Source organism: Mercenaria mercenaria, chromosome 1 (genome assembly GCF_021730395.1).
Source record: "Mercenaria mercenaria strain notata chromosome 1, MADL_Memer_1, whole genome shotgun sequence".
Taxonomy (NCBI): domain Eukaryota; kingdom Metazoa; phylum Mollusca; class Bivalvia; order Venerida; family Veneridae; genus Mercenaria; species Mercenaria mercenaria.
The window spans coordinates 107088360-107101093 of NC_069361.1; the positions used below are offsets into that span (position 1 = coordinate 107088360).

Here is a 12734-nt window from a genome sequence, read left to right on the forward strand (position 1 = left end):
CTGTTCAGCAATCTGTAGGGAGAAAAGTACATAGGTATTTTCTCTTACAGCAAAAGTTTTCAGATTGGTCTTGGGTCGCTTTCCTTACATGAAAGGTTTAATCCTAGAAACTTGTACTTTGCTTTCTTCCTCCATTACTATAGTTTTGATAAACATTTTTGTACCCCCCGACAACAAAGTTGTAAGGGGGTGTATACTGGTTTCAGGTTGTCTGTCCGTCTGGCCGTCTGTCCGTAGACTCAATCTTGTGTGCACCATCTCTCCTTATCCCCTTGACAGAATTTAATGAAACTTCACACAAGTGATCAGTACCAACAGTAGTTGTGCATGGGGCATGTTTGGTTCTTTTAGAAAAAAAATTTGCAGAGTTATGGGACTGTGTTTTTTTGTTACTATACTATATACATAGACACAATCTTGTGCGCACCGTCTCTCCTCATCCCCTTGACACAATTTAATGAAACTTCACACAAGTGATTAGTACCAACAGTAGTTGTGCATGGGGCATGTTAGGTTCTTTTAGAAAAAAAATTTGCAGAGTTATGGGACTTTGTTTTTTTTGTTACTATACTATATACATAGACACAATCTTGTGCGCACCATCTCTCCTCATCCCCTTGACACAATTTAATGAAACTTCACACAATTGATCAGTAACAACAGTAGTTGTGCATGGGGCATGTTAGGTTCTTTCAGAAAAAAATTTTGCAGAATTATGGGACTTTGTTTTTTTGTTACTATACTATGTGCATAGACACAATCTTGTGCGCACCATCTCTCCTCATCCCCTTGACACAATTTAATGAAACTTCACACAAGTAATCAGTAACAACAGTAGTTGTGCATGGGGCATGTTAGGTTCTTTCAGCGACAAAAATTGCAGAGTTATGGGACTTTGTTTCTTGTTAACATACTATGTACATACAGTCTGCATATGCAATCTTGTGCGTGCCTAATCTACCAAACCCTTACACACAATTTAATGAAACTTCACACAAGTGATCAGTACCAACCCTAGTTGTGCATGGTGCATGTTACATTCTTTTAGATAAATATTCTGCATAGTTGTGGGACTTTGTTTTTTGTTACTATACTGTATACATACAGTCTATATACATACAGTCCACATAATTATGCAATCTTGTGTACTGTGTCAGTGCATGCTGGGGGTACATTCATCACCTTTAGTGATAGCTCTAGTTCATAATGGTCGTGTAATAGATCCAAAATCTGTGTGTTTGCCTAAGGCAACAGGCAGAGGATCAGTATTAAAGATCCAGGCCATTGTGAATAGAAGACTATTCTATTCGTGATTTTATTAAATGATCACTTTAATTGTTTGAAATCTAATATAAATCAATAAAATGATCTGTTTTGGAAGGAGAACATTTTACCCAGCTATAGCTTTCTTACTAACATTTTAGGGATACAGAAAAAATTAAGTAACAAAAGGCTTTATTGGACCATTAAGACTTGTCAAATGATGTTCATACTGGTATATTACTGTGTGGGACTGGAATTACTGCAATAGAGCAAATTGATTGTAATCATGTAATGGCATGTGTTATATTATTTTCAGTTCATTTTTTCAGTAATAACTAGACAGTTTTTCAGAAAATTGACTTATGAGCGTATTTCCTTCAAGCATAAAGTCTTTTCTTCTGCTTGTGTTAAACATGTAAATCATAGGAAAAGAAATGGAATTGTACCATTTAGGAATGCATTACTCTGTCATAATATATGGGACAACTAGTTTTTACAGTATAACTACTTATACATGCCATCCTAACATTTACTTTAAATGTTGTTCTGGTAAATTTCAAGAAGAAATGATATATAGTTACATAGCTTTGTTGTCAGATTAACGTTTATATTTCTTTCAACTACAGAAACACAGCCAATTTGTGATAGATCCTTCAGAGACCCCTGTAGCTCTGAAGACTGGTTTACAGGTTGATAGACAAAGAAAACAAAGTAGCCAGTCTGGTACACAGGATGTTCACATGGAGGACAGTCTAGAAATTGCTTCATCCAAAGGAGCTGAAGGGTATGTCTGCAAGCACTTTTTGATAAATTTGTGTAAAATCTCAGTATGATTTAGGACTTTTCATTGATGCAGAAAATTAAGAAAGTGTAGTTGGAATGGGTTTTTTTCTTCCTCGGGGAAAATACCTGTGAGAGCATGTCTTTTGTGACATTATTTTTTAGCCATGATTACTCGTGCATTATGCCGTTTTGATGATCACTTGTAGATTTTTATCATCATTTACTTCCTGTTTTATGTGAGGTTAAAAGTGAGATCAGTTTTCTCCCATACATGACAGATAAAGTTTAATTGCTAGTCTAGTCATAGTTGCCTAAAAATTAAATACATTGATTTAATTGGAGAAAAACTAATTGAAAGGTAATTCACTTCAAGTAAATTTTTTAAAACAATAATAATGAGCCGCGCCATGAGAAAACCAACATAGTGGGTTTGCGACCAGCATGGATAAAGACCAGCCTACGCATCCGCACAGTCTGTTCAGGATCCATGCTGTTCGCTAACAGTTTCTCTAATTGCAATAGGCTTTGAAAGCGAACAGCATGGATGTTGGTTTTCTCATGGCGCGGCTCAGTTGTTTTTCAGTGAGGATGAAAAAGTATTAATTACTGATGGCCATTTACCCATTTATTTTATTGAAGTTTTGCTGATGAGTTGAAGACTCCCAGGTATATAGTAGTACATATCCCTAAACATCATATAGTATAATCATTTTCTATTGTTTTTATAGGTCTAAAGATGATGAGGTGGATGCTCAGAAGACAACAGCAAATGTACAATTTTGTCTGGAAGAAGGAGAATCAAAAGAAGAGCTGATGGAAATTCCTCTTCATGATTCAGTACCACCATCAGATGGTTTGTAAAACATTTCTTCCTGGGTGTCACATGCTACATTGTATCACTAAATGCTTTGTGCCATATTTTATCAGTTTAGATATTGCTTCCTTATGTAGCCGGATTCAGTTGTAAATATTGAAAAATATAGTTTAAGGGTAAGTTGTTTGGTTAAGAAGATTAAAATAAAATCACTGAAGGAAGCAAGCATTTGTTGATAATGCGACAGACCACTAAATGAAAATAATTATGAACTGCAAAATTACTTTGGATTTTCTTAGCTTATAAACATATAGCAACTCCGTGAAATCAGTTCAAGGTGGTAAAAAATCTTCCCGTAATTGTTATTTTTTCTGGTCATGGGATCTATTAATAAGAGTTCTGTAAAAACAAGTGCTAGTGGGACATGGTAGGTGTTGCATTTCTCATTACCTCCCATACTCGGTCAAACTGAGTCTGATGTTATTTTGCTTAGTTGCATTCTGTGATTCCAAGGGATCTGCTCATAGACAGATTTTTTTAGAGAGAGAGTTTTGAACTACAGCCCTTTATTTTAAGGGTTTTAGTTTCTGATGGTGCACTTATTAACTGGGATGATTTTAGCAAGACTACTCATCTATCGTTGGCTAAGTATTAAAAGTTGCTGACATCAGATTGATTGTCTCTTGTGGCCATGGGATTGAAACCCAGTAGGAGATGCTTAATTATTTCAAGTGGAAGCAGTCAGCTGGCTTACATTTAAAGTAATTGAAAGTTGTTGGTTTTACCCAGGTGACTGCCTTTCTCCACAATTAAAAGCTGGAAAATCAACATATGTCTTAAATTGAGTTGATTTACTTAAAAACTGAACAACAACAAATTTATTGGAAAGTTGTCCTCTGATGGCAGAGAGGTAGTTGTTAGTGTAAGACAATTAGACATACTTTAAGGTAGAATTGCGAAAGCAAAACTGAGGCATTGTTTTACAGAATTTATAGAACATGTTGGTATAAAACTGGTGTTTTTGTCGTTTTCTGAGAGAGTTAAAACAGATGAGTAAAGGTTTGTTAATACGATCTTTGGGGCCTCCATGGCCATGTGGTTAAGGTCGTTGACTTCAAATCACTTGCCCCTCATCGATGTGGATTTTGAGCCTCACTAGTGATGATGAATTTTTCATGTGAGGAAGCCATCCAGCTGGCTTAGGGAAGGTCGATGGTTCTACCCAGGTGCCCGCTCGTGATGAAATAATGCATGGAGGGCACCTGGGGTCTTCCTACACCATCAAAGCTGTAAAGTCGCCATATGACCTTTAATTGTGACGATGCTACGTTAAACCCAACAAAATAAGTAAATAAGATCTTATACTTTTTACATACATTTTTATATATGTGCAGATGTTAGAACACAGAAAAATTATCTCTACATTTAAAGTGCTGAAATACTGAATAACACAAATATATTTTGAAAGTTAATTCATTCTATATGAGTGTCACAGAATATTTGAAGTGGTTTTATCTTTTCAGATACCAAAGCTTTCCTTAGGCCAAATGAAGACATCCAGGTTACATCTCTTTGTGTTGTTGAAAAGCCAGAAACCGAAAGTGGTGAGAGCCAGGTGACAAAAGCAGTGTCAAAGAAAGACCAGAAAACTAAAGTCAAGAAAAGACTCCTTCAGCCAAGTGTTATATGTGGGGTGTCACTGAGACGCCCGAAAAATCAATCCAACTGTGATGATGTACAGACAGATGTACAGTTAATGAATAAAGTGAACGAGAGTGTAAGTGGAGAAACTTCTCCACAGATAATTACTGATGCAGACTGTGATAACGTTGCTCACCAGACTGTGCCAACAGATGAGGACATTCTAAATTCCGCTACAAACTTCATTCCGTACCTGCTTGTTCTAGCAGTGAGAGAAGATATAAAGCGGATTTCTAAACAGCCTAGCACAGATTCTCTAAAGCCTTCTACAAGCTCTGGGAATATGGTTCCAACTTTAGGCAGCATGTCAATGAATCAGCCAGATTGGAGTTTGCTAGATATGTATGACTCTGACCAGGATTGTCAGATTGTTAAAGTGACACCTGGTCCGACTTCTCTTTCAACTAGCAGCCCGACAGAGAGTAGTAAACAAGACGCTATGGCAGAAAGTAGTGGAAGTGGGAAAGTATCAATACCAGAAAGTGCAATAAAGCGTCTTTCAAATCAGAAAACTGGGAGTGTATTACAGTGTGTTGAATTACCTAGTGATCTTCAGTCAGAACATTTGGAAGTGAAATCTATATGTCCCACACTTGATAAACAACATTTAGTTGTAGTAGTTTCCCCTAGATCTACGTGTTCATCCCAGTCTTCATTGACTAGTGTAAAGTTTCAAGAATGTTCTGAATCTGTTAGTGATTCAAGCAGTCCGTGTCTTCAAGTTATAACTTCAACTAGTGAGTCACAGAGTGATTATTCTAAAGAGTCATCAGGATTTTCAGAAACTAGTGAAACTAGTGGCTCTGTTGACAATATAAATACAAATACTTCAGCTGAAGAGGCAGATGTAATATCTAATTGTGGTTGTATTCTTATATACAAGTTCAGTTACGATGTTGAAACTTTATATGCCACTATAGAAGAGAAGCCGGTTGTTATTCGACACACTGAATTGTCAGAGGGCGGAATTTCGCGTGTTTTTGTGTTACCAGGAGAGATATGTGAGCAAGTGGAAGAGGAAGACATTGTTCAGTGTGATGATGAAATATTTGTCTCTGCTCCATCAACAGAGTCCGCTCAAGGAGGTAAAACGTCGGGACTCTTTGGACAGTTGGCTGTGATATTTTCTTCCGGAAAAATGAATATTCTCAGCACCTGTGATCTTACTCTTCTTGCCTCTATACAACCTCCAGCTGGAGATAAGTTCATAGATGTCACTTTCTGTTCTGGTAGGTTTAATCAACTCATTCATTTAATATGATAATACTGTTTTAAGGAGGAAAGATTTAAGTGTAAAACAGCACTTTCTCTTCAGGTTCAAACAATCTGTTCTCAAAGACATTTAAGTGAAGCATTACATTCAGAAGTCATAAGTTCTCTGCCTCAATTACACATTCGGAAGAGATCAGTCTCTTGAAGAGAACAAGATAAAATTGGTTTGAATTTCAAGAATTTTAAGAAAACAGTTTATCTAGCTGTATTTAATTTAATATTGAAAATACTTCGGTACAAAATAATCAAACACAATCAAAATAGAGGTATCATAAGAAAAAGTATATCTTTAACAAAATAATTTCATTAAGGAAGAATTTCAGAAAAAGGTTACTATTTAAAGACTGTATGAATACTTTCAGGAATTGATAGGCTGTGCCTTTGCTCTAGTCAAGGAAAGCTGTTTTTCTACCAGTTAAGTGAGGATGTTCCTGACCAGTCTGACAGTGTGATAGAAGGGGAGCTCACTCCGGTAGCAGAGTTCCCAGATTCTGTGTTTACAGGGGATGCAGTCCGACCTGAAGAGGGTCCAGAGCAGTCACCAAGAGCTTCAAGTGAGTAAATGTGTCTTAGTAATGCTGCACTGTGTCTGTTGTCATCATCGTCAATAGTTTGACTTGGTAGTAACCTCTTAACCTCTCCATTAAAATATGGCTTTCCTATATATTTTTTTCAGCCATTGGTTGGTCTAGTTCTGCAAGTATTTTGATCACCTAATTCATATTTTTTATGCCCCCGAAGGGAGGCATATTGTTTTTTGAACCGTCTGTCCGTCTGTCGGTCTGTCAATCTGTCGGTCTGTCAGTCTGTCAGTCTGTCCGCCATTTTCGTGTCCGGTCCATATCTTTGTCATCGATGGATGGATTTTCAAATAACTTGGCATGAATGTGTACCACAGTAAGACGACGTGTCGCGCGCAAGACCGAGGTCCGTAGCTCAAAGGTCAAGGTCACACTTAGACGTTAAAGGATAGTGCATTGATGGGCGTGTCCGGTCCATATCTTTGTCATCGATGGATGGATTTTCAAATAACTTGGCATGAATGTGTACCACAGTAAGACGACGTGTCGCGCGCAAGACCCAGGTCCGTAGGTCAAAGGTCAAGGTCACACTTAGACGTTAAAGGATAGTGCATTGATGGGCGTGTCCGGTCCATATCTTTGTCATCCATGGATGGATTTTCAAATAACTTGGCATGAATGTGTACCACAGTAAGACGACGTGTCACGCGCAAGACCCAGGTCCGTAGGTCAAAGGTCCTAAACTCTAACATCGGCCATAACTATTCATTCAAAGTGCCACCGGGGGCATGTGTCGTCCTATGGAGACAGCTCTTGTTTAAGACAAACTTGCTGTCTAAGTGTTACATGTTGTTACTTGTAGGAAACATAGTTTCATATATTTCTGTTTACTGTGGTAGTAGTGCTTAACATTGTGTTAAAATACCCTTGTGTCTGAGTGAAGACACATGCTGTTTATTGTTGAGGCAAGTATGGTATATGTGATTTGTGAAAAAACGAACTGATGTCTGTTTCAGGTTCAGATCTCCTAGCCAAACAACCCCTGACATTTGAATCACTTAGTCATGTGCATAACCTGATTCAGTTTGAGAATTTAATGCCGAGATTTACTGCAACAGTACCGCCGTGTTGGACTGAAATTCAGCAGGAACAGCAACAGAGGCGCCATCCTCAGCACCTCCAACATCAAGGGGAGGCAACTCAACATACAAGAACATGGAAGCTTCAACCAGACAGGTATTAGTCTGAAAAATTAGATATTGTACATTTACTGTACCAAATCATCAGCAGCGAACTGTTATGTTTCTTAATATAATTGTAAACAGTACAGTGCTCCAGCTAGCTATTTACAGCAGGGCGCATCGCCCGTTCCGAAATTCGTTCCGCCCTGTTGCCCCGCCAGGCACCCTGCCCGTTTTACAACCATTCATTTCTTTTTTTTTTAGCCAAACTTCCCTTTTTTGCCTCAGTGATTATGATATTGCCCCCTTTTTATCGAGTGATACACGCCGGGGGGGCATTGACATAATTAGCAAACAAACAGTTACCTGCTGTAATCGTGCCCGAGGCAGACCATGATATTTTAGACTGCTCCACTAACATTAAAATCATTGAACCTTAGTGTTAAAACAGTTTGCAAACCAGTCCGAAATCATTATCATTTCGCGCCACCTGTCAAAGTGTACTTTCGTTTTCGGTAATATAGTCGTAAATACCCCTTTATACACAACTGAAACTTAAGTCCAGACAACAGACATTTATATGTAATTAATAAAAATCGATCACTATCAAATTTAAATAGGAAAATATTTTGATTTTATCGTTTTACAAGTTTTTGAAATCGAAAGTAAGTTGTCGTCTGTTTTGTGAAATTGCCGATTTTTCATGAAGATTTCTTTGAAATTAGTTTACTAAGATGTAATGACAGGGTACACTTTAATGTCAGATACTGTGAAATGCTGTTAAACTGTCTTTGCATCATAATATTTTTTCAAAAATATTGTTTAAACTGGACATTCGACGACTTTTAGAAAAAAGTGTAACCATATCCGGATATAAAATTTTGGATACCCGGAATATGTCTATTACAAGTGCTAAACTTGCTTTTAGACTGTTGTATGTTAAAAACTTTGCCTGATTTCATTTATTTAAGTGGAAGTTTAAACTTTATTTTCTGTATATAATATGTTGCAGGTATAAATTTATAAATATCAAGTAGCCTACATGGAGAAGATGTGTACTGAAATTGTAACAAGTAAAATAGGCCTAAACACATAGATATTGTTATTCAGTATGCAATTACAAAGAAATGTTACAAGTTGAAAATCAATGCCAAGTAAAATACAAACAGTAGAATTTCTAGTTAATAAATAGGTGCATTAGAGATGACAGACATAGCCTATTAAAAGACCATACCTAAAGTGTGCCAAAAAACATGCCTAAATTATGCCAAATTCCATGCCTAAAGTATGTTAAAATGCACTGTATGCATGGACCAGTTATATTTTTTTCCCCGGGGGAGCACGGTCCTGGACCGACCACCACCCCAGAAGTGCCCTTTTCAGTGCCAGCACCCTGCCCTTTTTTAATCCTAGCTGGAGCACTGCAGTAGATTGGAAATGTCGTCAGTTTAAACTCAGAAGATAGCTGCACAGACATGCTGAGTTTGAGTTTTTATCAGCCAGCTTGTGTAATAATACCTGTTCCATTTTATTTTACTGGATTTTTACAAGCCCAGATTGTTGTAAACAGATAACTTACAACGTCATACAGACTATAAGGACAAATAATAGCCTTTCGTTAATGAGAAACAACCGTATAATACTCGAGCAGACTATTGATTTTTACAGTTTTATACAGAAAGTAATGCCTAGTGAAGATTCTTTAGTATTATTTATTATTATTTTCAGTAATACATGGGATGAACATCTGTTGGAGATAGTATTGCCAAGAGTATGTTGTGTTGGACATGTAGATGTTAAATTTTCCATCAGTTCATTGTGTCCGCTAACACCAACTATACAAATGACATTGCTAAAACAGAACATAAATGCAATTGGCCGCCAGCCTAGAACAGGCCCGGAGGCCTCATCCACTCCTGTAGACAGTAAAATAAACTTTAACATAAATCAGACATACAATTCAGATGAGTCCGATTCCTCCACGTCGTCTGGTACGACTCCTGTGATAAACAATGTGCGAGACCCTCAGTTTCTTGAGAGTCACAATGCAGAGATATTGTGCGGACCAGTCAGTATATCTGATTGCCTTGATCTGTCTGGAAACAGTGGTCTCGTCTCATTAACAAGTCCTCAACTTCTCATCTCCAAACCTCGGTCTTTCCTCCTCCACATCAAGGGCTTTCCAAGTAAACTCATTGAACAACAGGCTGAAAAATCCAAGGTATGTTATATTTAGTATCAGCAGAGTTGATAATTGATAAATAATTCTAAATTGATATAGCAAGAAAATTCTGTTTGATACTTAGGTGGCGTTCTAGATCTGTAGTTCAAGGGTTTTCACTGTAAAATTTTTGTTACTCGCATTTATAGTCTTGCCAGTGGTGATTTCTTACAAAGCAATCATAAATTTTTTGGTTGGGCACAGATGGCCACTGGCCTAAAAATAATGTTTTGATATAATATTACGCATGCAGTCTATCAAAACTAACAGAAAATTGCCATATTACCTTACATGATGGTGTAAATGTACATCCTGCAAAAATAAAATATTAGTCCAGTTTTGCAGGTAGATATTATGCATGACTATATGACATATTTAAAACGATATTGAACTTAAAAATTAAAAATGCTCTAAAAGTTTTGCAAAATTGATTGGAAACAGAGATTAAAAGTATAACTCTTTGATATGTGAGTAAATTTTATTTGTCTGTGATAGGAGATGAAGAAGAAACGAACAGCGGCACAGGCCTCGGACAAGAATCGAACAAAGACAATTAAGGCATTGTTTGAAAACTACTCGTCAACTGCTGGTGGGAAAACCAAAGTAGATAGTTTCAAAGGCTGTGACTGGCTAACAGAACTTTCCATTACAATCAGAAAAACTAAAAAAACAAATATTCCTAGAGAAAGGTAAATGTTGTTTTGGAAACATTTCTTTAAAAGTGTTTAGCTTCCACTTGGACAAAATTATTTTAATTGATTTAATTTTCAATTCCTAACAATGGTCCATAAGAATACTTTAGATATCAGAAAAAAGGCATGATGGTCGGTTGGTTCGGGACTTTTTATTTTTCTTAACATTGCCACATCTTTTGATAATACATGTAGTTTATTTGCTTGCTATTTCTTCAGACTTGAGGTAGTTGCAGGAATGCTACTGAAGAGTGTTTCCATTTTATAATTGGCAGATATGGCCACAGTTACTATGGTATTGTAGGGTTGATTTGATAGCTGTTGCTATAATTGTTTTTTTTTTTTAGTAATAAAATTTCATTTATAGAAAAAAAACAGGTAAATGGATGAAAATGATTTTACTATGTTTTTCAGAGTACAAAGAAATGCAGTTATAGATCTGATCAGCTACCATGAGAAACTGCTGTCGACAGTGGCATTCAGTGAAGGACACCTGTTAACAGGCATTAGTCCGGACCATGTACAGAACATGTGCCTCGATGTACTTACATGGATCACCAACATACAGATGAATGACCCAGAGAGGAGGTATGGCCGTTTCTGGAGCAAGTGAACTAATAATGAATAGGAACAGTTTCGTGTTTACTTCTGTACTGAAGACACAAATTTTAAGAAATCCCTTTAAAATTTATTTTACCTTTATATTTTGTTTACTGTTTTTAAAGCTTTTAAAAATACGAAACCAGTTTGTAATTCATAACCTAAATGTGATTTGAAGGAAGTTTTCTGAATTTTAACTTTCTTGCAGGAGTTCAGGAAGATGTATTTTATCAACAATTCAGCCAAAGTTAAAGGAGATTATACAGGCATGTTTTATTCAGGGAACGAGAACAACATCACATAAATGTTCACGACTTCTCTCACAATGTATGCAGTAAGTATAGAGTGGTCATTTTATGCTTGAAACTTACACCAGATCATGTGGTACTTTGAGATTGCCTCAGTTATATGGAACAAAATGGCAAGAAATGATTTAAATCTTGAGATATTTAGTACCTGATACCGGATATTCTCGCAGGATTTGTTCCAGTAATTTATTCATGTGTGTTTTTAAAGTGCCTATCTTTTTACATGTAATCGACAACCATTGAAGAATGACATTAGACAATTTGCTTTCAACCAAATCTTTATTCAAAATGTCAGCTCATCCAGGGATCCAACTTGCCTTCAGAATTATCTATGAGGGCACTGTTACATTTCAGATATAGCAAACGGGCATCAGATCCTGATTTAGCACCTGCATTCAATCTAGCTCTTTTAGAGGCTTTGCTGGATTGTCTCCCTTTGTTACCATGTGCCTATTCAGCAGGAGGGGTCAAGTGGTATTTTACGTTGCTTAACCGTGTTAAGTGTATGGATGTGATGAGCACGTCATCCAGTGCTGCCCAGCTATTGAGTGCTGTCTCCAAACATTTCCATGAACGAGCTTCACCTTTACATGCTTTATTGAAAGCCAGGTGAGTGTACTGTATTAACTGTGTTGATAATGTTCTGAAGAAAGATTCACTCAGTTTAAATGCAGATACTTTTAATTTACTGTTTTACAACCGCCTCGATAGCCTAGTGGTAGAGCTTTTGCTTCGAGTGCGGGAGGTCGTGGGTTTGATCCCTGGCCGCGTCATACCAAAGACATGAAAAATGGTACCAGTAGCTCCCTTGCTTGGCACTCAGCATTAAAAGGGAAACTGGCCTCTTCTCTCCTAACCTTGTGGCGATGGATTCCAACAGGAATGAGGTGTTGAGCTTGCTTCACAATTGACCTGAAATAAATTAGTATAAACTAATCTACTGTCTTACAATTTAATAAAGGAATCCTTTCAAGGTCAGATATTTCCTTTTCAACAGATACAATGACTTAATAAACTAACAACTCCAGAGCAAGTGCATAATAAATTAGTTCAAATCAGCTGTTGGTTTAAGCCTTGTAAGGGTCAGACTCTTCCATAAAAGAAACACATTAGGCTGTCTTGTGGAAGGCCTTTTAGAGGTGCAATCTTGTACATGCTAAAGCCTTGGTTGTCACTCAGGATCTGCCTCCACCAGTTAAACCATATTGCCTTAACTTATGTATTGATTTAAGCCCAACATAATATTGAAGATTGAGGTGGTTCGACTTGGGTGTCCACCTATGCCTGAAATATTGCACAGAGGTACACCTATGATCTTTATTATCAAACCTGGAAAGTTGTGACATGACCTGCATTGGGTTTGTGTGATGTAAAACCC

The 12734-nt window shown here is 37.1% G+C and overlaps 1 protein-coding gene across 2 annotated transcripts in view; it reads left to right on the forward strand.

Annotated features, from left to right (window-relative positions):
• LOC123527444 (baculoviral IAP repeat-containing protein 6-like) overlaps nt 1–12734 on the forward strand; it is a 101183-nt gene that overhangs the window by 24781 nt on the left and 63668 nt on the right. For both annotated transcript variants that reach the window (XM_053519870.1, XM_053519876.1), the window contains exons 7-16: nt 1890–2047; nt 2775–2899; nt 4384–5790; nt 6196–6387; nt 7371–7590; nt 9264–9756; nt 10252–10445; nt 10863–11036; nt 11257–11382; nt 11711–11965. In XM_053519870.1, coding sequence (XP_053375845.1) covers nt 1890–2047; nt 2775–2899; nt 4384–5790; nt 6196–6387; nt 7371–7590; nt 9264–9756; nt 10252–10445; nt 10863–11036; nt 11257–11382; nt 11711–11965 — 3344 coding nt within the window. The remainder of the gene's footprint in view (nt 1–1889; nt 2048–2774; nt 2900–4383; nt 5791–6195; nt 6388–7370; nt 7591–9263; nt 9757–10251; nt 10446–10862; nt 11037–11256; nt 11383–11710; nt 11966–12734) is intronic.